Source organism: Drosophila tropicalis, unplaced genomic scaffold (genome assembly GCF_018151085.1).
Source record: "Drosophila tropicalis isolate 14030-0801.00 unplaced genomic scaffold, ASM1815108v1 contig_443, whole genome shotgun sequence".
Classification (NCBI taxonomy): Eukaryota; Metazoa; Arthropoda; class Insecta; order Diptera; family Drosophilidae; genus Drosophila; species Drosophila tropicalis.
In genome coordinates, this window is record NW_027172907.1 from 3,052,823 (window position 1) to 3,080,776 (window position 27,954).

The window sequence follows — 27,954 nt, forward strand, 5'->3', positions numbered from 1 at the left end:
AGAAACTAACAACTTCAATATAGTTACTGCAAATATCAATTTCACAATTCTCTTAAGTATTTGCAAATACATTTCATATGGTCAAATATGTTTAATCAAGTGAAAAAAAAGGCCATTGGATCGTCACCCATGTCATCGCCCCCATCGATAGCTCCATAACAGATATATGTACATATATGTATGTATGTATGTATGATAACTAAAGTTTAGGCAAACATTTCTCACTAAGTGCAATTGTTAATATTTGCAAATCAATCGACACCAACAACCAAGACAAGCAACACCTTAATGCTCATTAACATTGAATTCAGCCATCGATCGAATGGATGGATGAATGAATGAATGAAGTGACCTTGACATGGATTAACTCCCTCGTTAAATACTTGTAAACGGAAGTTTCAAGTGGCCAAGTAAGTACTACTCACCTCTCTTATCACGGCTAGTTGACTCTTCCTCGGCCACAGTGGCGATGGCGATTGGAATATTTCCATTTCCTCTACTGATGTTACTGCTGCTGCTGCTGCTGCTGCTGTTGTTGTTGTTATTGTTGATGTTGTTGGTGTGTTTTCTCAATTCACTGGATGTGCTGGAGCTGGGGCGGAAGCTGGCATTAGGAGTGGAACCGTGGACGGGTGTATTATTACCGGAATCGACACTGACCAACGATAAGAGCACTATGAATACCGTGAACCGTATCATTATCATTGCTTTGGTTTAAGTTTTGTGTTTTGTTTACTGGGTAAAAGTTGCAAGTGCACTTGAACAGAAAAAAAAAGAAAGAGATCTCCCTTAACAGTGATCACGGGGAGCGACGACGATGACGACAGACGAGAGACGACTGCGACAAAATGCTGAAGAGAAAGCCAAAGGCTCTGTTGGCTCTGTCGGCTCTGTTGACTCTGTTGGTGGGTCTGGTGTAGATCTGGTCGATGTGGTGTATCTGTAGCGGATCAGTCGTTGTTGTTGTTGTTGTTGTTGTATATGAGCTTGATCTATGCCGTTTATTTGGTATGCCAGATGAATTCGCTTTCTTTTTATTATTATTATTAAAAACAATAAAAAAAAAAAAAAAAAAAAAAAACAAAAATGACTTATGAAAATGAGCTGTTCACAATGAAGGCGAGGCGATCTTTGGCTAGATCGATATCGGCATCAGCATCGGCATCGACTATTGATTTCTTGGTATCTTCTTTTGTATTCAATGCTTCTGTTTTCTCCTCCTAAATTTCATCGCTTCGTTATGGAAAAGAGAGCGACTAGCCCAGACGCAGGCCATTAATCTATAGCTTTGCCAGGTGTATAAGTTTTGTTGCAGCCGTTAGTATATTGGATTAAGTAATCGACTGCTCTATGTGGGTATGGTGATCTTGTCGTTTTGGCTTATTCAAGTTACTTTCTTTCCGCCTTCCCAAAAGGCAACAACAAAATTTATACAATGAGAGTGGCACCGAATTGTTGATGCATTCCTCCTCTCTCTCTCTCTCTCTCTGTCTCTCTATCTCTCCTCTCTATATGTTAACTCTCACTTTCGTTGAGTTGAATCTTGATCGGTTGACCGATCGAAAAAGTTGTTCGCATTTGATGCTCAGCTTTTGGACTGCCCACAACTTCGATTATTGCTCTGTCGCTGTTTCTTTCTTCCTTCGTCTTCTTTTCGGTTTTCCTTGCTTGCAGCTGCGATAGCTCTCGGTTTGTGTTAACTTACAGACTAAAGCGTTTGAACGCAACTAAAACACGTTCCTCGCTGGATTCCTCTCCGAGCCGATATTGTGAGTTGTTGGCCAGCCACAAACGGTCAGCTGGTTGGTTCTCTCTGCCTCTCTCTCTGTTGATCAGTCTTTCTCTGTCTTAACTAGTTTGCATTGATGGTGGCGCTGCATGAACGCCTCCTCCTTTAGTAGCAGTTCGCTTAACGGCGTTAAAACGGCCTTTGGCTTTCAAAACGATCATCAGCATCAGCATCATCATCACCATCCGAGATGTTTTTCAAGAAGCCAGGTTTTTAATTACAGGTGTACTATAGATTGAAGTTCGTTTGCTTTGGTTGGGGTGTGGCTTTTACACAAAAGGGCAACAACACTCTCTCATACCACATCAAATCGATTTATTTTTAGCCACATGGGATGTGTTCGCATGAAATTGCAGAGGATCAAGTGAAGGATCCTCATTTGACCTTGGCTGGGATTGTATCTAAAAATACATTGGCGTACAGAAGTTTAAATGAATAGTGATATATGTACGTATTCAAGTTATGGCCGATTGCATTTCAAGATAAACTGATTATTTGTAGACATGACAGTGCAATTATCACATAATACTTTGCAGATCGGATTACATTGATCCGTATTAATCTTGGCCTTCGTTCTGAAGGCAATCGATTCGAAAAAAGATCTTTGGTATATGTATATTATTCCAGTATTTGACATTTATTCTACTGTTTGCCGAAATCGTTGTGTATATAGAGTATATAGAGATCCAGGAAATTTCGTGTGTATTTGTGTGTGTGTATATATATATGTATATATGTGTGAGTGAGAATGCATGTCATTGGAAAGTGACAGAAAATTTTGAGCACCAAACCCATGTGGGACTTGGAAATTATTCCTCCAAAATAATTTGTTACGTATCCAAAAAGAATGGTCCAGTCCGCAGACCCAGGTTTAGTTCTTGTCGTGGGTGGAGTCCATTACTTCTTCTTCTTCTTGCCCTTACCCTTACCCTTGCCTTTCTTGCCCTTTTTGCCCTTCTTGCCCGCATCGAGTAAGGCTTCCGTCACATAGGTCTCTGTAGTTACTTTACTCTGTGGCAAGTTCGCAGGCAGCTTCGGTGTACGCAGCTCGATCTCAATCGTATTCTTCTTATGCTGTGACTTTGATTTGCTGCCCAGTTTGACGAGGAACACATCGCTATCAGTCTCATCGCAGGTTTTGTAACAGACCTTTAGGTAATCGAACGAACAGGCAGTCGATTAGACTTCACCCACTGTGGTGCCCCCTGATCCTGACTCACCTCAATCCCCTTCTTTCTAGTGTCCTGATTGACTCCCTTCATGGTCTGCATAATGTCCTTTTTATCCACTTGTAGGCAACAATTACGTTGATTTTGTTGTGGCGGATGTGCCGGCACTATCATATTCTGGGAACCACCGCATAAACGTTGGCGATAGCATTCAACTTTCGCCTCCTGCGCCTCACATGCCTCCTTAATCTTTGAGAATGGCACATTAAAGTTCTCCGCCTCGCAGGTATCATTGCCCGAATATTTAATATTTGCCCGGATTTTGGGTATATTCGGATGATTGATGATTTTCCCTCCGGTACGACGTTTAATATGATTCCTAGCGAAATTGCTACGTTGCATTATATCGTGCAAACCATTCGGCTGATGAGAATCGCAATCTTCCAGACATTCATCGTCGGCACCCAAATTGGCACCCGATTGTGCACCATCATCGACACTCTCCACTTTATGGGTATTCTTGAGGACCCGTATGGTCAGACCACTACCATTGAGGCAGGCCTCGAATTCATCGTACGCTTCGGGACCCGGTTCCGGACGAGTGGGTTGAATAAAGCATGGCTGTATCTCTGGACTGCAATCGCAATCGCACTGGCACTGACAACACTCTTCGCATTCATCCTCGACTAGGAAAGGGGGAGGAGGATTTTGAATCACCAACTTCTTCCCTTTTTCCCCGCAGTGTTTTCATACTCACCTGGTGGATTCTCGGGCTGGAGCATCGCTGGCGTTATCTTGATTTTGCAATCTACCTTCTTCTTACCCTTCTTTCCCTTTTTCCTTTTTGCCATTTTCCTTAGATTATTTGTGATGTGTGCGTGTGGCTTGTATTTGGTTTATACCTCGAAATTTAATTTGGATTTATGGGTAATTAGTCAATTTGGATGTTGTACTTAACCAGTAAATGGCGCAATTTTCTTATAGCTCGTTTCCGCGCTATAAACCAAAAAGAAATTAAGGATTATTTCAATTGTACTTACAAGGATGTTCGTGTTTTTTTTTTTTTTTTTTTTTTTTACATTTAAAAATAAATAATGAAACTTCAGCTTCGGATGTGTTACTTACCCGCTGCCAACTTGCTAACTAAACTACTGACTACAGCATTCTGATATACACTTTTACCCGATTGCTATGATTGAGAAAAATTTGAAAATTCAATTTTTTCCAATGTCACAGTTTGCTTGGATCAAAAAAAAACAACAAAAAATCAAATGCTAGAAATTACGTTTAAAAACACGTCCCCAGAAAAGTTTGGCAATATTGGCAGACAGACTTGAAAAATCGTAGGCAGCGTGGAGAATACAGTCAAAAAAGAGAAACAGACCAAAGTCAAGTAGGGCCATGACAATTACGTCAAAAAGTGAAGATATCGATAGTTCATAATTTGACATAGTCATTAATAGGTCTAACGAAGTTATGGCCGTTTCTATGGGAGCAAATGGTGTAGGTCAATTGAGACGGATAAACGGCTCAATATACCCTTTCATACCTGGTGAATCTACCTTAGCTAATTTCCCCATATTTGATTTCTGTGTAATATCAAACTCACCCTCATCACAACAAGCCTCGTATTCTGGACAACACTGTTTGCATGGATTTGATGGATATCTACTTTGAGGTGGCTGAGCTAATGGATGACTAGCCCATTGGTCTTGATCGTTGTCTTCACAGAAGAAACCACCGCCAGATTGGCGCTTCTTCTTCTTCTTCCCATCAGACTTGTCTTTCTCATTTTTGTCCTTACTGTCCTTGTCCTTATTATTCTTGTCCTTGTTGTTCTTCTCCTTCTCCTTTTCCTTTTTCTCCTTTTTTTCTTTTTCCTTTTCCTGCATTAAGGCGTTAAGAGGAGGAACGGCACTGCAAGGACCACAAGGCTGCAGACGTTGCTCAATCGCCGAAAGAGCACGACGTTTTGATGGACCCGGTGGACATTCTAAGAGGTTTGATCAATGTTTTACGAGCGCTCTAAAGCGGCTAGATGAAGGGGTCTTACCTCTGTCAAACGGATCCTCACAATGATCACAGGGACACATTTGGTCTAGATTACAGGAGAAGTAACGCAGACATTTGGGCAATTCATCATCGGACCGGGCACACGGATCGGCCTGCACACATGTCGGAGTTGGATTTTGTGGGCTCTTGCCGCGGCAACACTTCTTGCCTTTATCCATGGGTCCGCCGGCGTTATTAGCAGCACACTTATCGGCATCGCCAGGTGGTGGCGGGCAGGGCTCTGGGCACTTGGGATTCCGTGAGCAAATCCTATTGAAGGGGAACGTCGACACAATGGCCGAGCCATTGCAAACCAAACGGAGAACTAGCACAATGTTGCCAGTTTGCATTTTGCAGAGATTGAAAAGTGGCAGCAGCCGCTTCGATGTCTCTGATGTGGGACACCACTGCTCCCGGCGGGCATGACCACGTTCATAGCAAGCGCAGTTGTCGAGGGCCGTCTTATGGGCAGACTTCATCTTTGGCAAATTGGCGACATGCTCGGCCAGGGCTCTCTCCCAGTTGGGATTCTCCGCATCGAATGACTCATGGACACGATCGAACATTGGCTTCACTGCCAAATCCGTCAGACCAATAAGGAACTTACAACTCTCCGAGCGCTTCTTATAGATGTGCACCTGCAGCCGATCCTTGTCCGTAACGGGTGAATCCAGTGTGAATAGGCAGCATTTACCGCATTTCGGTTGATTTGGTGTTATACAGCTTCCGTATTCGTGATCGCAGACCGAACAGAATACACTCGACCGAAACGAGAGTTCTGTGCACGTTGGATACTCCTCCGGAGCGCATCGGTTCTTACGTGTTATTAAAATATCATCAACCACAAATTCAAACATATAAATAAAATTCTGTGCCATTTTACTGAAATACTTTTTGTTGTTTTTTTTTTTTTTTGATATATTTTTTTTTTGGATTTTTGTGTTTTTAAATTTTGGTGATTTTTTTAATGATTTTTTATAATTTTTTTTTTTTTTTTTTGAATTTTGACGAAAATAATTTTGTTACAAATAAAATTGTAATTTTGTCCCGAATGGTAGACGTTGAATGTGAGACCGAGAATGAGAACTTATCGACTGGGTCTGGGTTCATAGAATAGGCAAGGCATGCTATGCTCTGAATTACTATCGCATTCAATCCGAATGAGGCAAAGGCAACTCATCCGAAAATATGTAGTATCAAGAATTTAAATTTCTAGCAATGCGTAAAATTCTTTATTTCAACATTATAAATGGTTCTACAAAATTGATTGAGCTACCTGGCTAATTATGTTATCATTATTATATATTGTTGTATATTAATTGAAAGCGGCCTCTTAGAATATATAAATATATATGCGGATGGTTTATATAGTTACACCAATCCTCTCCAGCAATTTAGTTAGCTAATAAAATGCTTTCGACGCAAAAAAAAAAACCACAAACATATGTATATAAAACAAACAAGACAAAAAAAAAATGAAAAAAACAAACAAATTGGAAGTAGTAAAAAAGCATCGTTTACAGGAATTTCTTTACAGGATGTCTGTGTGTGTATGTGTGTGCTGGTGTGTGTGTGTGTGGAAGCGTGCAGAGGTAGACTCTATCCTTTGTCAGACAACACTAACGTCAGGCGGCATGAAATGTAATGGGCGGAAAAAGCCGCGGCCATTGAACGAACTCAATGCCATAGTGCAGAATGCCAGTGGCACTGACTGCTATCATTGCACCCCAGAATAGCATAAAGAGTAGATTCTCCGTATTGAATTCCGCCGGATATGTCATAGTAATAACAAACATGGCCATGGCAATCATTAGAACTGATGGGAAGGCGAAATAACGCCATCCATGAGGCGATTCCAATGGGGATGGTAAAACGCCGCCTTCATTATCATTGATTAAGTAACGTCCAAGGAATAAATCAATCCCATCTTGACGCTGGCCATCGGCGAAATTATTCAGATAGTAGCGCATCAGAGAATTCTTACCATCTTGCAATGCTCCGGCCTTGGTCCGTTTACCAGTGCGCGTGAAATCGGTTTTTAGGGCACCAGTGCCGGAATATTGCAGTGAAACCAAATCGGCATTGTCTGCCCAAACGCCCTTAAAGAGACTCTCAAATCCAGCTGAGGCATGCTCAACCCGCTGTCCTACATGGAGGACACCTAGTTTTTGCAAAACAGAAGTAAGGGAACGACGTGCCAGCATGCTTTGAACCACATTTGTTCTGTCCAGGCAATCTATGCAATTCGTCCGGAACACGCCTGTTTGAGTGGACACCAAATTGCCGTCATCAAAGTAATGGAAGAAACCAAATTTGTCTTGCTCGTGGGCCAATCGATCGATAAGTATATTCAACCGATCCCATCGCATCTTTCGGCATTCATTATGAAAATCGAATGCCTCATAGCGAACAGACTGATTTCCCAACTCTCGGACAAGGCGTGCATATGTCGCTTCCAGTTCTCCCTCGGCGCCCTTTTGATCGACCAAATTGACAGCTACTTGTTCGCCATATAGCTCTAGCTGAGCTTTGAAATGGGCAGTGCAGGCAGCCAAATGATCCTTACCGGGAATAAGGCGTGGACGGGGCTTATATCTCAAATTGGGTAGCTGCTGCCAGTGGAAGGGCATGCTGCCACGAGTCTGAACAAAGCTAGTCCGCTGCCCGTTAAACTCCACAATTTGCTCCGTCTCTACAAAGTTGGCTACATGCCCCTGATCGTTGGCGCCACGACAGAAGAGTCTTGTCCCTGCCCTTTGGACCGATCTTCTGGTCACTAAGCTCCAGAAGAAAGTCTGTCCATTGATCAGCACCTGATTGACAGAGACAAATCCCAAAATCAGTGGCAATTGGAATTTCTGCATGTTATCGCACTTGAATTGATCAAGGGCATAACCATTCCACACAAATCTCTGATCGGCTCTCTGTAATAATCCTTTCTTGGGCAGCACTGTGGCCAATTGTCGTTGTCTCTGCAAACTATGGGTCAGATCATATCGATAGGAGAAATAGTAATATTTTGTGTCCAAGGTCTTTCTTAGCATTTGCAAATATGTCTCATTTTCCGTTCTTTGAATGGCATTGGGAATGTAGGGGATGATGTCATAGCCAGCCAATCGCCACACTACCGCATTGTTTATCACTCCAACAAAAAGCCGGTGGGTAGCCACTAGCAGATAATCACAGCTGAGCAAGTGGATTGTGCCCAAGATGCCACAAATGCGTCGAGTGGGTCGCAGATTTGCCAATTGAGTGCCTCTTGGTTGCACTCGAGTGACCTTGTCGAGACGGCCAATAATCAATACCTCCTCCTGGCCATTTGGCTCCACAATAAAGCTCTCCGGGGTAATGTACAGGTTCATGTCGTCGTAGACATCGTTAAGTTCGCCGCCCTCCATGGCAGTGCTGGAGATGAATGTGTTAGAAACGGAGCCTGGCGTGAAAAGGGTACAAGTGTTAGTTATCAAGTGACGATTGCTTTTCGTTACTGTTTTTAGCTGCCGTTGGCAGAATTCTGCTTACTACGTTCCAATAAGACTTTGGAATAAATTCTACGACTTTCGCACGCCGCACACACACGCAACAGCACACAACAAAGTAGTAGCAGCTGTGTAATGAATACAATCACCCGCAGTTTTGGTTTATGTTACAACTTTTTACTTAAAATTACGATTAGTTGGCTTTTATATTCTTGCAAAATTCATTATGGTGTTAAAACTTATCGACATCGAATAGTTATGTCTGGTCACACTCCCTAACATTTTTAGCGACTGTGATGGTCGCACTGCCCGTAAAGATGGTAGTTTCAAATAAATTTGTAAGATTCACAATATTTGATTAAATTAATAATAAAGGCTATACTGGGTACAATTAAAACCATAGTAAACACGCAAATTGTTTTTAAGCTAGTATTCACTTACGCTTTCGCCATAACCTCGGCTTACACAACGGATTCCAAATACCAGGCAGCATTTTGAAATCTCATAATAATTTATTTATATTTTCCCGAAACTTATTTACATTGAATTTTTACACTTATATCGTAGCACTAGAGATAAAGTAATTAATTGACCCGCCAACCAATGGCGGCAGTAGGCAACCTGCTTGAGCTGTTTTTCTTTCAGTGTTGAAAAAGTCGAAATTATGAAAAATACCAAATATTAACCATCAGTGTTGTCAATCACTTAAATAATTTATCGAAATTTTTTTGTTAAAAAATATTTATTGCATTATTTAATATTTGGAATTAAACTATTGTTAGACCTTGTAAAAATTCCAAAATGGAAATATACGCAAGAGAATTTAATTTATCGAAAATCTTGGTATCGCTTGTGGACATATCGATATGCACATAACGCAGTTGCGCAGCAATTTGAAACTAAACGGTCAGATCAGAAGACGCCAAGGTTGATTAGTAGGAATTTTAGAAAAGGCGTGTGTAAATTCAGTGAAAATTTACTATTTGTTAAGTTTTATTAACGTTCATTCAAAACTCAAGATACACTCGCCACACAAACACACACACACACAGGGACGCTTGCAAGTGTGTTGACACAGTTATAGTTGTGGTTTGCCTTAGCGTCATTGTCTAATTTTTCGCGGTAAAATTAAAATTAAAGAAAGAGAAAAAAGATTGGCAATGGATGTCACCAATGGACCAAACGGATCTCGGCAACAGCCGACTACCCGCAAATCGAATCAAAACATTCAGGTGTATGTGCGTGTAAGGTTAGTAAATCCTTTCCAAGAATTAAGATGCCTCTTATTGTTTGTGGTACCATATTCATTGTCTAATCCTTTCTCTTTGTAGACCATTAAATCCCCGTGAGCGTGGCATACGCTCTAACGAAGTAGTGGAAGTTCATTCCCCTAGAGAGATAATCACCCGCCACACTGTGGACTCTAAGCTGACCAAAAAGTTTACCTTTGATCGCAGTTTTGGACAGGACTCCAAGCAGTGTGAAGTATATGCCACTGTGGTGTCGCCACTGATTGAGGAAGTGCTTAATGGCTACAATTGCACGGTCTTTGCCTATGGCCAGACTGGCACCGGAAAGACCCATACCATGGTGGGCAACGAATGTGCTGAGCTCAAGTCGTCGTGGGAAGATGTAAGTCAAATAGCATCAAATAATGGCAAATGTTTTGTTTAATATTATGCTGTACCCATACAGGATACTGAAATTGGCATGATTCCCCGTGCCTTAAGTCATCTCTTTGATGAGCTTCGCATGATGGAAGTGGAATTCACCATGCGCATCTCATATCTGGAGCTATACAATGAGGAGCTCTGCGACTTGCTGTCCACGGATGACTCCATTAAAATTCGTATCTTTGATGACAGCACAAAGAAGGGCTCTGTTATCATTCAGGGTCTTGAAGAGATTCCCGTACATAGTAAAGACGATGTTTACAAGTTGCTGGAGAAGGGCAAGGAGCGGCGCAGGACAGCTACCACACTGATGAATGCTCAATCCTCCCGTTCCCATACGGTATTCTCCATGGTTGTTCACATTCGAGAGAATGGCATCGATGGTGATGACATGCTAAAGATTGGCAAGTTGAATCTAGTGGATTTGGCTGGCAGTGAAAATGTCTCCAAGGCGGGCAATGAGAAAGGAATACGTGTGCGGGAGACAGTCAATATTAATCAAAGTCTGTTGACTTTGGGTCGTGTTATTACAGCATTGGTGGATCGTGCTCCGCATGTTCCCTATCGTGAGTCCAAGTTGACTCGTCTTCTGCAAGAGTCATTGGGTGGAAGAACAAAAACTTCGATTATAGCTACCATTTCGCCTGGACACAAGGATATTGAGGAGACACTCAGTACCTTGGAATATGCCCATAGGGCTAAAAATATTCAAAACAAGCCTGAAGTTAATCAGAAGTTGACCAAAAAGACGGTTCTCAAGGAGTACACAGAAGAGATTGACAAACTGAAACGGGATTTGATGGCGGCCAGAGATAAGAATGGCATTTACTTGGCCGAGGAGACCTACAATGAGATCCATCTGAAAATGGAGTCGCAGAATAAGGAGTTAAATGAGAAAATGCTTTTGCTCAAGGCTCTCAAGGACGAGCTGCAAAACAAAGAGAAGATATTTAATGAAATCAGCATGAGCCTGTTAACAAAAACAAAAGCGTTGCAGAAAACTAAGAAGGTCCTGACCAAGACCAAGAGGCGCTACAAGGAGAAAAAAGAGCTGTTGGCTTCACATGTGAAAACCGAAGAGGAGCTGACCAACCAAGCTCATCAAATTCTGGACGTTGCTAATATGGCTACCCAAGATACCAACCAATTGCACTACACCATTGAGAAGCGTCGCAATGTGGATGAGCAGATTCGAAATGCCTGTGATCTGTTCAAGGAACGCATGCAGGAGCATCTGGATACGATTGAAAGAAATCTGTGCTCGTTTGAGAGCCAGCAGATCAATACAAACGAGAAGTTAACTATAGAGTTATGTAGGTCACTATTGCTATTTATGGTGGCTAAGTAATTAATATAATTTGTTTCTTTTTTCCCCCATAGCCAAATGTAAAAATGTCAATCAGCAGATTGTAGCCAACTCCACCAGCAGCATACTCACCTTAAAGGATTTTTGCCAGAAAGCCTTGAATGATCAATATGAATTTCAAAGCGGTGAGGTGTCGAAGATTGCCAGCTCTTGTGATGAACATACACAGAAATTGGTCCAACAAATGGTCGAGCAGGTTAAGCAACTGGAACTGCATCTGCAGGAGAAGATTCAAGATACTTTGTTGGAGCTGGAGAAGAATAATGAGCATCATAAATCCAGCCTGGACGTCATGCAAGAGAAATTCTCCGAAATAATAGATCAGAATGATGCGTGTTTAAGTAAACATGTGAAGCAAATCGTGAAACAGCTCGATGAACTAAACGAACTGAATCATATCGATGCGGAGCAGCTGCAGCTAATACAGACTGAGTTTGCCGCTGAGCGAAAATTGGCCCAACAAGAGGAAGCTCTTATGAAACAATTGCACGAGGTTAAGCAGTTGAGAGTTGAGAAGCTTGCCGGCATGTGCGGTCGCGTTTCGCAATTAGAAAAAGGTCGCGTTGCTAAGCAGAGTATAGGAGAACACACGAGGGCTGACATTCTTAGCAATCAAAAATTGGCATCTGCCTTTAGTCAAACTGCGAAAGATGAGCTTGCAAGTCAGTTTGAGGCGGTTAATGTTTGTCTAGACCAAGCCATTGGTAAATGTTCTACGCTTCAAGTGCAGGCGAAGAATCTCCACACGGAGCAGACCAGGCAGACAGAGGCCCATGTGGAAGCTTGCCAACAACATAATAAGCATTTGCAGGATAAGTTCCAGCATCATGGCGAGTTCCTCAAGAGTTCTGCCGAAAAGCATTACCGCCTATTGGAACAAAGAAATGAAGAGATGCAGCAGACCATCAACAATGACTTTTATACGGTCAATGGCACAATGATGATTGTTGACATGAAAGCAACGGAAACGAAAAATCAAGTCACTGATCATGCCAACAATCAACGATCCCAATTTCAGTCTTGCCAAGAACTGCTAGATCAATTCTATCAAAAGGAATTTAAGACATATGCGCCCACTGGAACAACACCATCGAAACGAACCTTTGTCTATCCTCGTAATTTGGTCTGCACCTTGCCGCATCAGGATATTGTTAAGAGATATCGCCAAGAGCAGGATTGGTCCGATCTGGACACCACAGCCCCAATAGACGAGGTGAGTTTCATAAATGATATTCGCATCAAATCGATCAAACTTGAACTTTTATTGCAGCTTAGCGATGATGATGAAGATAATCAATCTCTGCACTCAGTGCAGGAGTTATCCGGAAACGGAGACCATCATGAATTCCACACCCATTGAGCCGGATGGTGTTAACACAAAGCGTCGTAACGGCAAATCAACAACAAACAACAACAGTTTGAAGCCACCGCGAAGTAGCAGTTCCAGGAACAACTCGTTGTCCCTTTCCCTAACCCCCCAGTAAGCTGTCGCCTCGAAGTTCTCCATTATATCGTCAGGTGAGTCATTTGGCATGCTCTTTACTCCATCGAAATAAACCTGTAATATAATTCTAATTGATTTCAGAATAACAAAGAGAATGTGGCCTGACGACTGAACGCTTCAGTTTTGGTGTGGCCAACCACAGCTATTTCATATTTTATATTTTATCTGTTAGTTTCTTATGTACGTAGATGTGTTTTTTTTTTTTTTTTTTTAATAGTTTTTGTTTTTTAATTTTTGCATTTTAAAAAATTTAAGTTGCATCCCATTCACATTTGAATCGTATCATTATTGCACCGTATGAAATCAAAAATGAATAATAAACTTTGTATTATATATTATATATGTATTATATCGATATCTTTAAAATAACTTTGATGAACTTTTAAAGTGGGGCGCGCGCTTTTACTACATCTTTATTTATATATATTTTTCTCATGATCAATCCTCATCCTGATCATCATCATCATCATCTTTGAGTATACCCAAACGGCGGGCCACCTCCTTGACATTGGCTATAAATTCCTCCTGGACGAGATTAAAACTCATCGCAAGCAAGGCAATGCCAAAGAGTAAATATAGCGAGCAATAGGCAATTGACTGTTCGGACTCATCTTTAACGCCTTTGGCTGGAACAAAATCACCAAAGCCTGAGAAAGATCCAAAGTCCAAGAACTGTATTATCTATCCAAAACGAAATAGAATTTCTGGTACTTACCAATTGTGGTCAGTGTAATGAAACAGAAATAGGCTGAGTCCAAATACGACCAATTCTCCCAGGCTGCAAAGAGGACAGCTCCGCCCAATATATAGCTGACAACGAGAAAGACACAAAGCCATATAGGCACTGGGCGATCCTTGGGCAGTATGTCACCATAGTAATCATCATCGCCACACTGGGAATCGTCTTCATCGTAGTCATAGCTGGGACGACGACGTATTTGTCGCTGGACCGGAAAACCCATTGGTGACATAATTCTTGGCGATGGGGGCAAGCGTTCACTGCGCTCCCGTCGACGTTCTCGCCTCAATTCCCGACTCGACTGTGGTGGTGGATAGTCTTCATAGTGACTGTCGCAGATTGATACATCATCGAAACTCTCCTCAACATAGTCCTCGCCGTAACGAGGCGAACGTCCACGTCGATGGCGGTGTTCCCTCTGGTTAGGCTGTGGAGCAGCATCATAGTCCGGCAATTCCAGATGATTGCCGTACCGTGAAGATTGACGGCCCAGACTACCCGCTCGTCGTCTATTATGACGATGATTGGCAGGCGGGGGCTGCGGCGATTGACCGCGATCTCTTTGGCGCTGCCTCTGATGTGCTGACCGGGGCATTGATTGACTACGCGGAGCATTCCTAACACCTCGACTACCCTCGAATTCATCAAGCACATATCTATTGGGTATAATGGGAGTTTTGCGCACCACATCTTCGTCGACATCTTCATAGTGGGATGATGAGACGTGTCGCGGATCGACAGACTTGGCTCTACCACGACCAGGAGCCGAGTGCAGACGATGTAGTTCACGCGATGCGCGTGCATCTTGTCGCTGAGGGGAACGCACTGACCTTACACTGGCCGCTCTTTTGGCCGGCGGTTGCATATCACTGAAATCGTCTATGGACTCATCATCCACATGATACCGGGATTGACCCAAATAGCGTTCTCTCTCCACCGTATGACGGTCCCGCATACGATCCCGCTGTCGCTGGCGACTGCTATACCGACTTGATCGGTTAAGGGTCTGTGTCTGGGGCTCGTATTCGTCGCCATAGATGGTATGTCGATGGCGCTGTTCATGGTTATAGTGCTGTTGGTGTTGCTGTTGCCGACGACTGCGTCCGCTGCTGCCACGATAATTAAACTCACGATCCTCATAGCGCCCCCTTAGCTCTGGATCCGAGTAGGCATGTCCCATCGATGGACCCAGTCCGGAATCATTGCCCGAACGTTGAGTCATTCGTATGGAACGGCGAAAGGACGATGGCGGCGGCTGGGAGCGTGAGGAATTGCGATGCGAACGCATGGAACGCTGTCGGGAACGCTGATTCCTCGGACGTTTGGCAGTCCGAGTGCATACATAGCAACAAATGCGCCAATACAGAAACCTTTATGCGAAAGTTGGCTAGAAAAGTTTCTGAAGTCACGCAATCATACATACCGAAACGATGTAGCCATGACGTCTCCTATATTGGACAGACAGAGCAGCATCAGTGGAATGCCGACGATGGCATAGAAAATTGTTGTCACCTTGCCCCAATCCGTGCGTGGCGAGATGTGGCCATAGCCTGTCATATAGAGAATCATCTAATCAATTCGAAACTTTAACTAGTCGAGTGTTATTTGTTTAATGTTAATTGAAGAAGAAACTTTTCTAAAACCCCAAACCCAAAATTAATTTTTTATGTTTTTCAAGTTGATTAGAGGGCATTTAATGAGTTTACTTTGCCACCTTCAACTATCAATTGTATATTTGTTTTGGGTATTGCAAAAAAAAAAAGTGTTCTTGAAATGCTAATGAGTCTACTTTTTTTTTGGGTCTCTCAGTCTGTCTGACTGAAGAACCCAACCCAAATTATCGCCCACCAAAGAAAATGTACAAAAGAAGGCATTTCAAGTTTGCCGCTTACGGAAATGCGGAAATGGAAATGGAATTAGATAGTCAAATACAAATAGTTAGATAGATACATACATAGATGAATGACTGAAAATATGCACGTTGAAATGGAATTAAGTTTTAATGATTTTAGCGGTCAGTAAACCCATTTGAAATCAAATCTTAAATAACCATATTCCAAATAAGTAGGCAATAGACAGGGAGAGAGAGAGAGCGAAAGAGAGATACATACATACTAGACCAACAAATTCTCATCATTAATCTAAATCTAAAAAGATCATCGTCATCGGTCACTAACGTTTGACCCTGAAGTTGATGTGGTTTTTTGACCAAAAAAACGAAAACATAAACAATTGGATGGTTAATAATAATAGTAATAATACCACTTTTGATTTCGTTTGACACGTTTCACCACACCCCACCCAATCCCCACCCAGCACCAAGCTCCAATCCAACCATTTTTAAAGGTCATTCACGTCCCCAGTGTGCAACAAACTGTGTCCAAAAAAAAAAAAAGCTAATATAGATTCTGACCTATGACTTGATGATCATATTTTGTAGGTGGAATCAAATTTGTCAACTCATCGTATTTTCCAGGAATCACCCATCTGAGGTAGGGGTCGTGGAAGAGGAGAGGGAGGGGCGGTCTTGCACGATTTATGCAAAGTTTACGTGATCATTGAGAACATAATCGATTGCATCAAACAGTTCCTGGGCGTCTCAAATGAAGCGTTCATCCAAGCGATGAGCCGTTTCTTTTGCGGTTAGCATTGTCGGAGGGATGCGGAGAAGTACGTGGTTGGTTTTCTCTCTGACCAAAATATAAAAACCCCAAAAAAAAAAAAAAAAATAAATAAAAAAAATCTCTTTTTGCCGTCTGGCACGATCGTCGTCTGCCATGTTTGAGTTGATTCATTTGTTTACCTCCCACCTGCTGCCCTCGCCGGTTGAGTGAGTTTGTGCGTCGTTGTCGTCGTCGTCGTCGTGGTTGTGGTGGTTGTGTGTTATATAAGTAGCGTGTGCCGCATTCAGAGCCCAATCATTCTGTTGTCATTCGTTCGTTCGTTCGTCCAAGCGCAAAATACGGGTCACTGTGTGAAGAAGTCATCAGCCAGCCATCCAGCAACAACAATAAGCAATAAGATTTTTAACAATCATGCGAAAAGATTGCCTCATTGTCGGTCTCTGTCTACTTGGAGTGATTGTGGTCGCCGGCGATGATCATTGGGTCTGGCGCAGAGAACGATCCTTTCGTGACATTGATCGCACAGCCTCGATAAGGAATTCCTATGACAATAAACTGAGACGAGAGCCAACAACACGACGACCTTTACCCGGTGAGCCAGAGAATGATGAAATTGAGGACTATGCTGATGTGGTGGAACCAACCACCACGAGAGGATCACTAACACCCAACGTGGGAACGCGACAATATAATCCCTATGGAGGTGGTCAACAGAATGCTGGACAATTTGGAATCGGTGGAATTGGGGGAATTGGTGGTGTTGGCAATCCGGGCGTTTTGGTTGGACCTGGTGGACCAACAGGCATCATTGGACGTCAACCATTGTACCCGAATCTATATCAGCCCGGTTATGGTGGCTTTAATGGCGGCATTGGTGGTGGTGCTGGTGGCTATCCGGGCATCTATGGCGGTTTGCCCGGAGCTGGAGCTGGAGCCGGTTATCCAGGCACTGGCTATGTGCCCGGCTATCCAGGTGCCCAATTGGGCACTGGACAAGGGCTTGGACAATATCCGGGAGGCATACAATATCCCTACCAAAGCTATCCTGGTGTTGGCATTGGTGGTGGAGACTTTAATGGCCAACAGTTTAACGGGCAATATCCCGGCTATCCCGGTGGACAACAATTTGGCGCAGCGGGACCTCAATATACAGAGGGCTATGGCTTGGCCGGTGTCGGTCTGGGACAGTTGGGTCTAGGTGGTCCTGGTAATTTTGGTTTCGATGAGAAATCTCCAGCGGCAGCCGAAGGCAAGAGCGCCAAAAGTGTTGATATCTCCGTTGCCTCCAAAGTGAGCGACAAGTTGAGTAAGAAGTTATAAGAAAAGGAAAGGAAGCCCCCCTTTGTTGTGTCTTTTTTTTTACCCCCTGCTGTATATAGTCCGTTCTTAGGCTTAGTTTAGGTTTCTTTTATCTCCTAGTTGTTTAGTTGCTCGAAATAAATGAATACTATGTACATATAAACTCACCAATTGTGGTTATCACTATTATGGAATAGAAAAGGGAACCGGCAAATGTCCATTGGGATTTGCGTAAGTCCTCGTCACCATCCCAACCACCAGCCTTGATGGCTGTTAGTATGTCCTTCTCGAAGTTGGCCAAATGTTTGCTCACATTGGCTATCCAATCGTTTTCCCGTAGAACCACCGCATCATCCGATAGAAGCCAAATGCGTTCAGTTAGATTGAAACGTAAATGCCGTACATTTTGTTTCACCTGTTCACAGGTAGAGCATAATGAAAATTGTGAGGCTGTGTGTGTCAGTGAATGTGTGTGTGTGTGTAGGTACTTACTTCAACCTCATGGGGTCCCTCCAAATGCTGAAAGAGATAAGCTCCGCCCACACAATACGATACAACGAGAAGCACGAGCAGAACATGCGAAACAATGCAGGTGAGTATCTTCCAAGAGAAACATATGGCGGTCACACAGGGTCCACGTTGAGGTTTAGCTGGCTCCAGCATATGCGGGGGGCAGTGATTGGGCCCGTCTGCCCGACATGGTTGCCAGCAATAACCCTTACCACTGCTATCCCCCTCCACTGTCTCTCCCCGTCGTCCTCGTCCTCCTCCTGCTCCTCCACGCTCTACGTTTCAAGCTCTTCGCTTGTTTGGCTAATTTCGCGCTTCGTTGAACATAAATTATGAAGAAACAAAAACAAAAAAAAGGACAACAAATTACACACACACAGAAAGAGAAGAAATGTTTGTCTAAATATTTATTTTATTTCAAACTATTTCGGTCTTTTTCTTGGGGGTGGAGTAGGCCATCCATCACAGTCCGATCATCATCATCATCATCACCTCGACCAACAACATAATGATTATGATCACGATTATGATTATGATGATGAACATGCTCATGATCACGATCACGACTAGTTGGAACTCAGTCATCTGCCTTCATCATTTCCATTTTGGTTTTCATTTTTCATTTTTCGTTTTTGCAACCAACCACATAACATATCTAGAAATTTTCGTTCAATTATTTTATGTACTTTTCGTTTCTCATTAGAAGTCAAATTAACTTTCAATATTAATGTACTGATTGAGACGATGATGATTTCGTTTTATTTCAATTTACATTTAACGCAAATCGTTTATCCGCAATCTGTTTTCAATTTATCCAATTCAATTCCATGCTGCGTCCATAAATTGTAGTTTTTATTTTGTTTTCACTAAATGTATCTCTCTTCTCTCTCTCTCACTCTCTCTCTCTCCCTCTCTGTCACACAAACATATGTGAGGAATATTTTGGTTTCCGCTTGAGGAACAGATCGGCCCGATCCGTTTGAGTTTCTCACATTAACTGAACCAAATTTTTATTTTTGGGCATCCCGAAATGTGGTGAGATGTGTTTTTGGAAATACTTTTTACTTATTCACTTTTCGATTGTTGTTCTCTTTGCTTTTTGTTTTCTTTTTGGTTCCGAACAATCAGCTGTTTGTGGTGGATTTTGAAATGGAATGAACTCTCTTACCTTTGGCTGGCAAACCTAAACGCATCGCTTTGAAATTCTGATATTACAGGTTGATTCTCAAATGGATTTTCTTTTGAATGAAATGGAAAACAAAAAGAAAATTTCAAAAATTTTGACGAATTTTCTATTCGATACTCCAAATTCGGATTCTTTGTTACCGATCTTTAAGCTGAGATTAAAAAAAGGACCGAGTTCAGGGTTGGGCAAGGATGTAGGAAGAAATGAGTTAAGAAGGGGAAAGTCCCTGAAGGGATGAATGATTGAACAATTGGCCCTCACGAAACTAACAGCCCCCACTTCTCTAAGTCCTTCCCTGCTTTTGTCTGAAAAAGATTTCAAAAAGGCAATCACCTGTATCATTGGCCTATCCAAGGGGTATTTCGGGAGGCGGGAGGTGGTATGTTATTACTCAATTAATGGAGCAACGTGGCCCCCACAACTGACGCTCTTCCCTTTAGCTGCAGTTTCTTTATACCTTATGAGAACAGGAGAAAGCGCTAGAATTGCTCTCGCTCTCTCTCTCACTTTGATGTGCTCTCAGGTATTAGCTATTTCACAACGTTCAGGTGTTTAAGAGTAATACGAGGAAGAGTGGGCGGTGGGTAAGATAGATGCGTGGGATTGCGGAAGTCGCAGCGGCAAGGTGAGAAAGATGAAAGGGAAGAGACGTCTCGGGAGACATCTGTATTAAAAATATATATACATAGGTGTATGTACGAAATGTAGGTGAGAAAATGAATTAATTAATTAATTAAATACCTTTAAAGTCTTTCAAGGTGTTCTATCAAATCAAATGATTGCTCGTTATAAACGGCATCTTCTGTGATTGGTTTAATCTGTTTCCTGATGTAATACAGAGAACGGACTGCGACAATTACTTCTCCCCGTTGTAAAATGAAGGAACTTTGCTCCTTGAAGTATGCAATATGCAATTTACGAATTCAGTCTGATCCATATGATTCTGATGTGAATTCTGATAAGTTACCAATTTCGAACCATATGCCAATCAAGAGCTATATTATTTTAGATGAAGGGACAAGGTTTTACTCTTATCGTTCAATCGATAACTATTATTGATCATAAACATATAGGTGTGTCTGTGTGTGTGTGTGCCTCATTGGCAACAATTTTCTGTCAATTGATAAGAAATTTAAACATTTTAGTTATGGTTCTAAAGATTAAACTTTTGAGTATTCAACAAGCAATTTCTTTGTTTCGATCGATACAATAATCTTAATCCACGTTTAGCTGTCTAAAAGAGCCCTCCATGCCAAAGAGATTATCGAAATCGATTGGTTTGCCCGGACGTAAACGTTCATCTGTTCCATAGTTCTTCTCCTCCTCCCAATAGCCCTTGTAAGCCAAAATGCGTTGCTCCCACTCTTTTAGAATTTCTGGAATGGATCCATTCTCACCGCCATATTCCACGGGTAGATATTTCTTGGGGATCTTGTCATACAAGGATTCCCATTTGCTGCCATGCACATAAAGCTAATGGTGGGATGGAGAGTTCAGAGAAGGTCATTGAAGATTAATCTGTGGTTAATTTGAATCCACGACTTACTCTTTGCTGCTGCTTCTGTGACAACATGGGCTTGAAGATGTTAAATACCCTGTCAAAGCCACCTGGTGTATTAATAAAATGTGTTCCTTGTGGTCGCAATGGCAAAGCTTCCTCCTGATAGACAGTCATCTTTTTGGCAATCGCCGGCGTCATCTGCAGAAAGTGTCCCATACCGACATTGGCCAGATCCAATATGCTAATTAAGCCATTCACAATGGCCACATCATCCTCGTCAAGCATGATTTGTTGCATTGTCATGCAGGCTCGATTGATTTCCTGAAAGCTATGCACATCGGGGTTATAGACACCCGATCTTATGAATGCCAAACGTGGTCCATTATCGTTCAAAGGTCGTGGTAGGACGACAATAACTCTGTTAGGTGTATAAATAACATCCCTTAATCAGCGATCCAGTTAAAAACGAAACAATTCTACATACCCCAAGCGAAAAAGTTCCAAACACTTTTCCAAATCCACATTGTGAGCTAAATAGTATTCCGGATATTTGGTACGCAGCGTATAGAAACGATCAATCTTTGCCTTGGTCTTTTCCAGACTGTATTTACAGCCACGCAAAAAATTGACCAGAAACTGGTCATCGGTTCGGGACTTTAGATGGGGCTGCTGTTTGATCCATTCCCTCAGAGCGGCAATATCATTATCGATTCTATCTGGCACCTCATTAAGCAGCTCAATGGCATTCTTTTGCAATTCTGCATTAAGTGGACGTATCGCTGGCATGTTTGATGGTCGAATGAAGTTGCAGTTAAGCGAATTTTCACCGCTCATGTTCTCCCGGGTAATCGAACAACGATTAGATAGTCAACACAAACTGATAGCAGAGAAATTAATACAACACTGATTATACATAGGTTTTATTGCTCGACAATTTATAGCTCAGTCGATGTTTAACATGCGAAAGGAACCATCCGCTCCGAAGTGACTCTCCTCGGGTCGCTTGAATAAAGGATTGCTGTCCTCTCGTAGTTTCTCATTGCAGCCATAGTTTTGGGTCTCCTGAAAGTATTCACGATAGCTTAAGATTTTTGCTTCCATCTGTTCCAATATATCCTTAACGGAGCCCTTCGTTCCGCCGTATTCTTTTGGCAGATATTTGCGTGGAATGAGCTCAAAAATTGCCTCTGGATCTGAGCTAACAGAGACCTGGGAGAGAATAAAGTTGTAAATGTTTTTATGCATTTTAAGTTACTCAAATTATTTCCCCACCCGATTCTTAATCTTTTCCGGAAAGAAAGAGCGCAACGAATTAAAGCCGGTCTCAAAGGCTCCGGGTACATTCAGGAAATGTATACCCTTTTGTCTTGTTGGCATTGCCTCATCAGCATAGGCCGAGAATTTGCTCAACATTTGCGGCTGGAGGGCAAACAGATTGGCTGCCGTCACCCCAGTCATATCCATTATCTCCATATAACCGCTGACTGTAGCATTATCATCCTCAAGCATCATAATCTCGCCGAACATTGAGCCGACGCGTATAATGTCCTGAAACTTGAATTTATCCAAGTCATAGGAGCAGGCCCTTATTATCGTCACAGCTGGACCTGTATCCTCCGCATCTAGAGGTATACGTAATATTACCCTAAAAAAATTAATTTAATTATTATGTTTAAATGTGAATTTGAATGATTTTCTACCCAGCACGTATAATCTCCAAGACCTGCGGATCATCGGCCAAACGATGTTCATTGAATACTTCTGGAATGACCTTCTGCAGTGTATAGAATCGATCGATTTTTTGTTTGGCCTTCTCCAAACTGAATTTGGTGCCACGCAGAAAGGCCAAAAGGAATTGCTCATCATTGCAGGAGCACAGATGCGGCTGCTTATCCAGCCAATCCCGCAAGGTGGCAATGTCGGTGGCCACCCGTTGTGGAACCTCGTTCAACTCATCAACTGCTATCTGCTGCAAGCCGGCCGAAAGGGGTCGCAAATTGTAAGTGGAGGAGGTCATGTTGCTATCACGATTATATGCAGACTGGAGTGCTTCGGCTGCTTAAAAAGTTTCCACACGCAATGCAATTCCCCATTGGTTTTTATGTAGACCAAGTCTAATTATAATGCTTGTCAAAATGGTGATAAGATGCGTTTTCCACTTGTCGACTAGCCGGCTGGCTAATCTCTCCAGGTGATTAGCTTTTTAAAAACATGGCATCTCCAGCTGGTTAAAAGAAACAAATAGGCGTCTTAGTCAGGGCTGCAAATGTCAAACCAGAACTTTAACGAACTACCGCTCCAGAACTTCAATCCAATAGATCCTAAGTGTTGATTAACTGATAGGCAGATTGATCTTCCATTGAGTTCTCTTACTAGTTACTTTACGAATTAGGGACAGTTTGTTAGGAAAAAATTAAGAAACAGAAATTTATGGAAAAAAGTTCCAGTGGCGCCTAAAAGTAGGCAACATCTTTTCAAATTCTATACTCAATTCAGGAGCGGTTTAGCCAAAAGACGCTCGTTAATGACTCACTTTTTATCAAGTGAACGATTCATTTACTCATTCACACACATACTTATTCAGTTGCTTACTCACTTGTTTAGCTCTACACTGAACTTATTATTTTTCTACTTTTCTATTAAATTGATAAAATTTAGGCAACCAATCCAATTTTAGATTAATAAATAACGATTAAATTTGAAAACAGTCAATTCAACAATTGAAAATAAACCCTAAAAGTATGCAAATGTCTCGATTTCTGGAAAACCACAATCATCTAGCATTAATATTGCAGTTTTTGTAAAAGAAATATTGACTCCTGGGCCCCTAGGGCTCAGATATTAAATTTACTTTGACCTAGGAATTTACAAAATCATTAAATTATTTACTTTACCATACAATTTCAAAGGAGATTCAAGTTATTAGCACAACATAAGGGTTAAAGTCTCGGGTCTTATCTTTAACCATACGCATATCACCTTGAAATGCGGTCACCGCCACAGATAAAACTTAGACCGGCGCTTATCAGTTTAAAACACACATAAATATGTATAATTCTATATATAGTACCTACATACGTATGCATATATATTTATTCAAATTAAACGTAATCTCCCGTATCAATATTTTAAAAAAAAAAAAAAATAAGAATTACATATATATATATAGGTATATGAAAATCAATTTGAAAACTAGATTCATATTTACTATAAGTGTAGTAGTAGATTGATAGGGAAGCTAGGGTACCCGGATGATTGAAACTGCCACCGAAATTAATCTAGGGAACTTAGAAAACACACATATGCATATATGTATATATATATAGGTATTGCTATATAAAATAATTGTTTTTAATATATAGTTTTGTCTAAAAACAAATAAGAAAAAAAAAAGCTGTAGGTATATATTAAAATTAAAGAACAGGGAGGAAGTACGGAGTATCGGTATGTGGAGGGAGGAGTATGTTTATTTTATATTAATACAAGCCAGAGGGCAGATCGGTAACCTTGGAACCTTGGGTATAGGATCGGGTGCGGGAACTATTCCCTTGGGCCGCATATGTTGTCGTTATTGCTGTCGGCGTCGTCGTCGTTTCGGGCTGCATTCTCATGGCTGGATTGCTGGTAAAGTAGATTTGCTGATTGCTGCGGGACTTCTCTCGCACAATGGCCGTCTCATTGACCGCCTCATGGGTGGCAAAGGCGGCCTCCAAGCGTTCCACATTCTTGGTGACCCTCCGCGCTTGAAGAGCTGCTGTAATATCGGGCTTTGGATACTTTTGCGGTGTATTCATGCCGGTCATGAAAAAGACTCCATTGAACTGCTGTGCAGGTGGGGCTGGGGCTGGGGCCTTGACTTTATTTGAAGGACGTTCGCGTTCACGTTCTCTAGTCGGCTCCCTCTCTCTTTCTCTCTCCGCTTGCGGTGGACGCTCCTCCTGGACACTCTTTCTTAGTGCTTGCATGGTGGGATCATGTTCATTATGCCTTGCATTCATAATCACATCAAGCAATTCCCGATTGGTGCTTGCATTGTAGGCAGTGGCTGTGGCAGTGGCCTCTGGCAAATCCGGAGAGGGCGAGTTCATTGCATAGGATGGCTGCTGATCCGTTTCGGGGGCATCGTAGTCGGCCTCATCGAAGAATGTTTGCATGGCTGCAAGACGCTCGACGGCGGCGGCGTCTCCCGGCTGGTGCTGCAGCACCAGCATTCCATATTCAGAGCCATCCTGTTCGGAGCAATCGGTGCGGGGCACAAGATGAGCCAGAGATCTTGATTTTCTTGGCGGTTGTGGTACAATGTTAACCGGAACGATTTCCTGCTCCACATGTGGTCGATGTATGGTATGTTTCTTGGAGTGGCCACTGATCTGTTTCTCTGCCTCGCTAACAATATTGTCCAGCTCTTCAATGACATCCTCGATAGTCGCCGCATCATCATCGTCGTCCTCATCGTCGTCCTTTTCAGCCGCCTTAGTTGTTGCAGTTGTTGTTGTGGTCTTTCTCAATGTCTTTGCCTTGGAGGGCAGTACCAGAATGGGCACTGGACTAAGTGAAGCTCCTGTTTCGGAGCTACTAATACCCTCATCTTCATGCTCGGAGCAGCTCTGTTTGTTGACTTTGGCTGCCTTTGCGATCGGTTGCACCTGACGCGGCAGAGCCACCGGCTGATGTGATTCCACTGGCTTAAAATTGGATTCCTGCTGAGCACCTTGCAGGCGGAAGATCTCACGCTGCAATTCGGCACATCTCTCCTGCAGGCGACGCTCCATAGAGGTCAGCACGGCCTTCTCCTCGTGCAAAATCTGCACACGACGCTCCAATATAACCATTTGGCTTCGCACTCTCTCCGCATCCCTGGCCTGGGCCATCATCTTATCCACGTCGATGTGAAGCTCATTGAAACGCTTGATCTCAATACGCAGTGCATCCAGCCATGGAGACGATGAGGAAATAGTGCGAGCCAAGGTACTAGGCTCCAGGCCGGCCTGAAAGAGTTCAGCCTGAATGTAGAGACGTTGCTGAATGCTTACCGCACTCTCGATAAATGTGTTGAGAAATCTGTAATGATTTAGAGTGTTTAATTAGAGATGTTTCTCTTCCGTCTTTGTTTGCACTCACTTGATGCCAGCACATTGCAGCTCTCCTGATCCACCGCCACTGTTAAGTATGCCAATGAGCAAACGAAAACGTACCGGCTCACTGCATCGCAGCCGGAGTGTGGACATGGCCTCCGAGACGGCTGTGTGGCCAGCTGAGGCAATCTTTTGGCCACCGTTGCCATTACCAAACGGCTGACGATCGCAGGCTGAGGCGAGAAGTTGCAGGGCAAGGATGCGGGCTCTTATTCCTTGACCCGTGGCCGACGAGGCCAAAGGCATGAGACCAACTGGTGTGTTTCCAAGACGGGCTATGGCATCCAGAGAGCGGGAACAGCAGATGCTTAGGCATTGTCTAGAATTGCATTTCAAAGGATTAACAAAGATTTCTTTGAAACCTCGCGTCAAGCTTCACTCACAGGCAGGATAATTCATCGAGCAGAGCGCGACGTTGATAGCTCTGTGGATTTCGGGACATAGCCAAGGAGTTGGTTGCTCCAGCCATCGGTGCTGGTGCATTGCTGGCCTGGGCCATTTGTATTGCACGCAAAACTTCCAGCAGATGACTAATGCCATCCGAGGGTGTGGCCACAAACTCCTGAATGAAGCTGCTCAAGAATAGAAAGAGAATTATTATCATTACCTCCTGCAAATCCCAAAAGTTGGTATGTCAGACTTACCTAGGAAATGATACTCTTAGATCGGCACGCAGTTTCGTTAAAAGATCAGTTATGGAACCAAACTGACGCAATGACATCTCACTGTCGCTCTCTAGTGGAGCCGGAATGGGAGATCTATGAAAGATTTATTGCAATTAGTTTGATTTCAGAATGACTCTAGCCTTATTGTGGCTTCATTTACTTGTAGTCGGAGTGTTTGGCAGGCAAAGTTGCCGATCTGTAGGCTTCCTCTTTGCCATTTGTTGTGACATCGTAAATGGATTGCATTTTAGCTGAGCTGCTGCCTTTGGTAAACTTTCGTAGTGATAGAACATAATCCTCTGGATTGTAGACAGGCGGACGTTGATTCTCCTTCAAAGGCAATTTATATATAAGTATTTACATAAAATAGTCATTCCATTCACTTACTTTACTATAAACTGGAGCCTGAGGCCAACTCTGCTCGGATCCAGCCATTTTATAGGAAGCCAATGAGCCATTTAGGCTACTGCCACCGCATTTGTTAGTGCCAATTGCCGAATGACTGCTTGAGCCGCCAACAGCTGGTACTGATGCTGATCCTCCTCCTCCTCCTCCTCCTGCTGCTGCCAATTGACCCGATCCGGGCAATTTGGTTGAGGTCTCGCACACACTAGGAGCCATGGTGAACTGGGTGCGTTTGGGATGATGGTGTCGCTGCAACGTGGAGCTGTCACTGCAACAAGAAAAAAATGTAATCGTATAAAGTCAATTAATGTACGTGCCTGACATGTGGAGAACTTGAATTTGCATAGCGATTAGAGCTGAGTATATATATGTATATATATAAATGTCCATATGCAATTGGTTGCTGGTTGGTGGTTGGCAGCCAATCGATTGGAGTCCCCCCAGTCGACAGGTGCACATACACACCGGAAAAACAAGCCGTTAAGTTTATTAAACATTTTTATTTATATTTTTTCCTAGTCGATGTTGTCTTTTTGATTTTGTTTTTGTTTTCAGAAAGAGAGACTTATCCACCACGCCTGTCAACGACACCCGAAGACTTGACTTGGAGTTGACTTCACTTCATTTCAGTCATGTGGGCCGATTGCCCGCTTCCTGCCAACTGAATTGATCGACACGAAAACGAAGAAGGCAGACGAAATAAGCAGACGGAGATGGAAATGGAGATGGAGATGAAGTTGGAGATCGAGGCGAGACGAGACAAGACGGTGACGGTGACGGACTGAGACGGACTGAGACGGTCTTGGACAGACTAGAGATTGAATCAGCTACAACATGTTTTGATTTGTTATTTAATTT

General features: G+C 42.7%; 8 protein-coding genes across 15 annotated transcripts in view; 2 read left to right on the plus strand and 6 right to left on the minus strand.

Annotated features, from left to right (window-relative positions):
* The window catches only part of LOC137573708 (phosphatidylinositol-3-phosphatase SAC1-like), a 31,765-nt gene extending 22,646 nt beyond the window's left edge, over positions 1–9,119 (minus strand). For 2 of the 5 annotated variants that reach the window (XM_068285712.1, XM_068285714.1), the window contains exon 1: positions 426–2,293. In XM_068285712.1, the coding sequence (XP_068141813.1) occupies positions 426–705 (280 nt within the window). In that variant the 5' untranslated portion in view covers positions 706–2,293. Of the gene's footprint in view, positions 1–425; positions 2,294–6,213; positions 8,444–8,532; positions 8,737–8,930 lie in introns of those variants that run through there. The other 3 variants (XM_068285710.1, XM_068285711.1, XM_068285713.1) reach the window with 3 other exon arrangements.
* On the minus strand, positions 2,404–5,993 carry LOC137573710 (uncharacterized). Of its 2 annotated transcripts, XM_068285716.1 has the most exons (4): positions 4,084–4,214; positions 3,716–3,954; positions 3,010–3,644; positions 2,404–2,938 (listed from the first exon to the last, which is right to left on the minus strand). In XM_068285716.1, the coding sequence occupies exons 2-4, from the start codon at positions 3,807–3,809 to the stop codon at positions 2,687–2,689; spliced, it is 981 nt and encodes a 326-aa protein (XP_068141817.1). In that variant the 5' UTR covers positions 3,810–3,954; positions 4,084–4,214; the 3' UTR covers positions 2,404–2,686. The 2 variants fall into 2 exon arrangements, with proteins under 2 accessions (XP_068141817.1, XP_068141816.1); XM_068285715.1 differs by lacking the exons at positions 2,404–2,938; positions 3,010–3,644; positions 4,084–4,214 and adding exons at positions 4,568–4,951; positions 5,012–5,993 and having other exon boundaries at positions 3,793–3,954.
* Positions 9,120–9,351: 232 nt separating the features above from the next.
* On the plus strand, positions 9,352–13,372 carry Klp61F (Kinesin-like protein at 61F). The gene is given in 8 exon segments (XM_068286151.1): positions 9,352–9,738; positions 9,821–10,121; positions 10,185–11,475; positions 11,543–12,741; positions 12,799–12,852; positions 12,854–13,003; positions 13,005–13,046; positions 13,114–13,372. Coding segments are annotated over 8 exon segments (3,150 nt in total). The 5' UTR covers positions 9,352–9,649; the 3' UTR covers positions 13,138–13,372.
* Positions 13,162–19,182, minus strand: galene. Its single transcript, XM_068286152.1, is given in 7 exon segments — positions 13,162–13,679; positions 13,748–15,141; positions 15,195–15,321; positions 17,863–18,109; positions 18,187–18,366; positions 18,368–18,518; positions 18,977–19,182. Coding segments are annotated over 6 exon segments (2,184 nt in total). The 5' UTR covers positions 18,395–18,518; positions 18,977–19,182; the 3' UTR covers positions 13,162–13,470.
* LOC137573990 (uncharacterized PE-PGRS family protein PE_PGRS24) lies at positions 16,807–17,861 on the plus strand. The gene has a single exon (XM_068286097.1). The coding sequence runs from the start codon at positions 16,807–16,809 to the stop codon at positions 17,713–17,715; it is 909 nt and encodes a 302-aa protein (XP_068142198.1). The 3' UTR covers positions 17,716–17,861.
* Positions 19,183–20,529: 1,347 nt separating the features above from the next.
* On the minus strand, positions 20,530–21,696 carry LOC137573966 (alpha-tocopherol transfer protein). The gene is made up of 3 exons (XM_068286071.1): positions 21,376–21,696; positions 20,937–21,309; positions 20,530–20,863 (listed from the first exon to the last, which is right to left on the minus strand). The coding sequence occupies exons 1-3, from the start codon at positions 21,675–21,677 to the stop codon at positions 20,606–20,608; spliced, it is 933 nt and encodes a 310-aa protein (XP_068142172.1). The 5' UTR covers positions 21,678–21,696; the 3' UTR covers positions 20,530–20,605.
* Positions 21,697–21,783: 87 nt separating this feature from the next.
* LOC137573967 (retinol-binding protein pinta) lies at positions 21,784–22,911 on the minus strand. Its single transcript, XM_068286072.1, has 3 exons — positions 22,592–22,911; positions 22,164–22,536; positions 21,784–22,100 (listed from the first exon to the last, which is right to left on the minus strand). The coding sequence occupies exons 1-3, from the start codon at positions 22,906–22,908 to the stop codon at positions 21,834–21,836; spliced, it is 957 nt and encodes a 318-aa protein (XP_068142173.1). The 5' UTR covers positions 22,909–22,911; the 3' UTR covers positions 21,784–21,833.
* Positions 22,912–23,941: 1,030 nt separating this feature from the next.
* Positions 23,942–27,954, minus strand: part of mwh (multiple wing hairs) — a 30,333-nt gene continuing 26,320 nt past the window's right edge. For 2 of the 3 annotated variants that reach the window (XM_068285810.1, XM_068285812.1), the window contains 6 exons: positions 27,079–27,364; positions 26,852–27,021; positions 26,671–26,784; positions 26,410–26,598; positions 26,013–26,345; positions 23,942–25,952 (listed from right to left, as the gene is read on the minus strand). In XM_068285810.1, the coding sequence (XP_068141911.1) occupies positions 24,368–25,952; positions 26,013–26,345; positions 26,410–26,598; positions 26,671–26,784; positions 26,852–27,021; positions 27,079–27,364 (2,677 nt within the window). In that variant the 3' untranslated portion in view covers positions 23,942–24,367. Of the gene's footprint in view, positions 25,953–26,012; positions 26,346–26,409; positions 26,599–26,670; positions 26,785–26,851; positions 27,022–27,078; positions 27,365–27,561; positions 27,856–27,954 lie in introns of those variants that run through there. The other variant, XM_068285811.1, reaches the window with a different exon arrangement.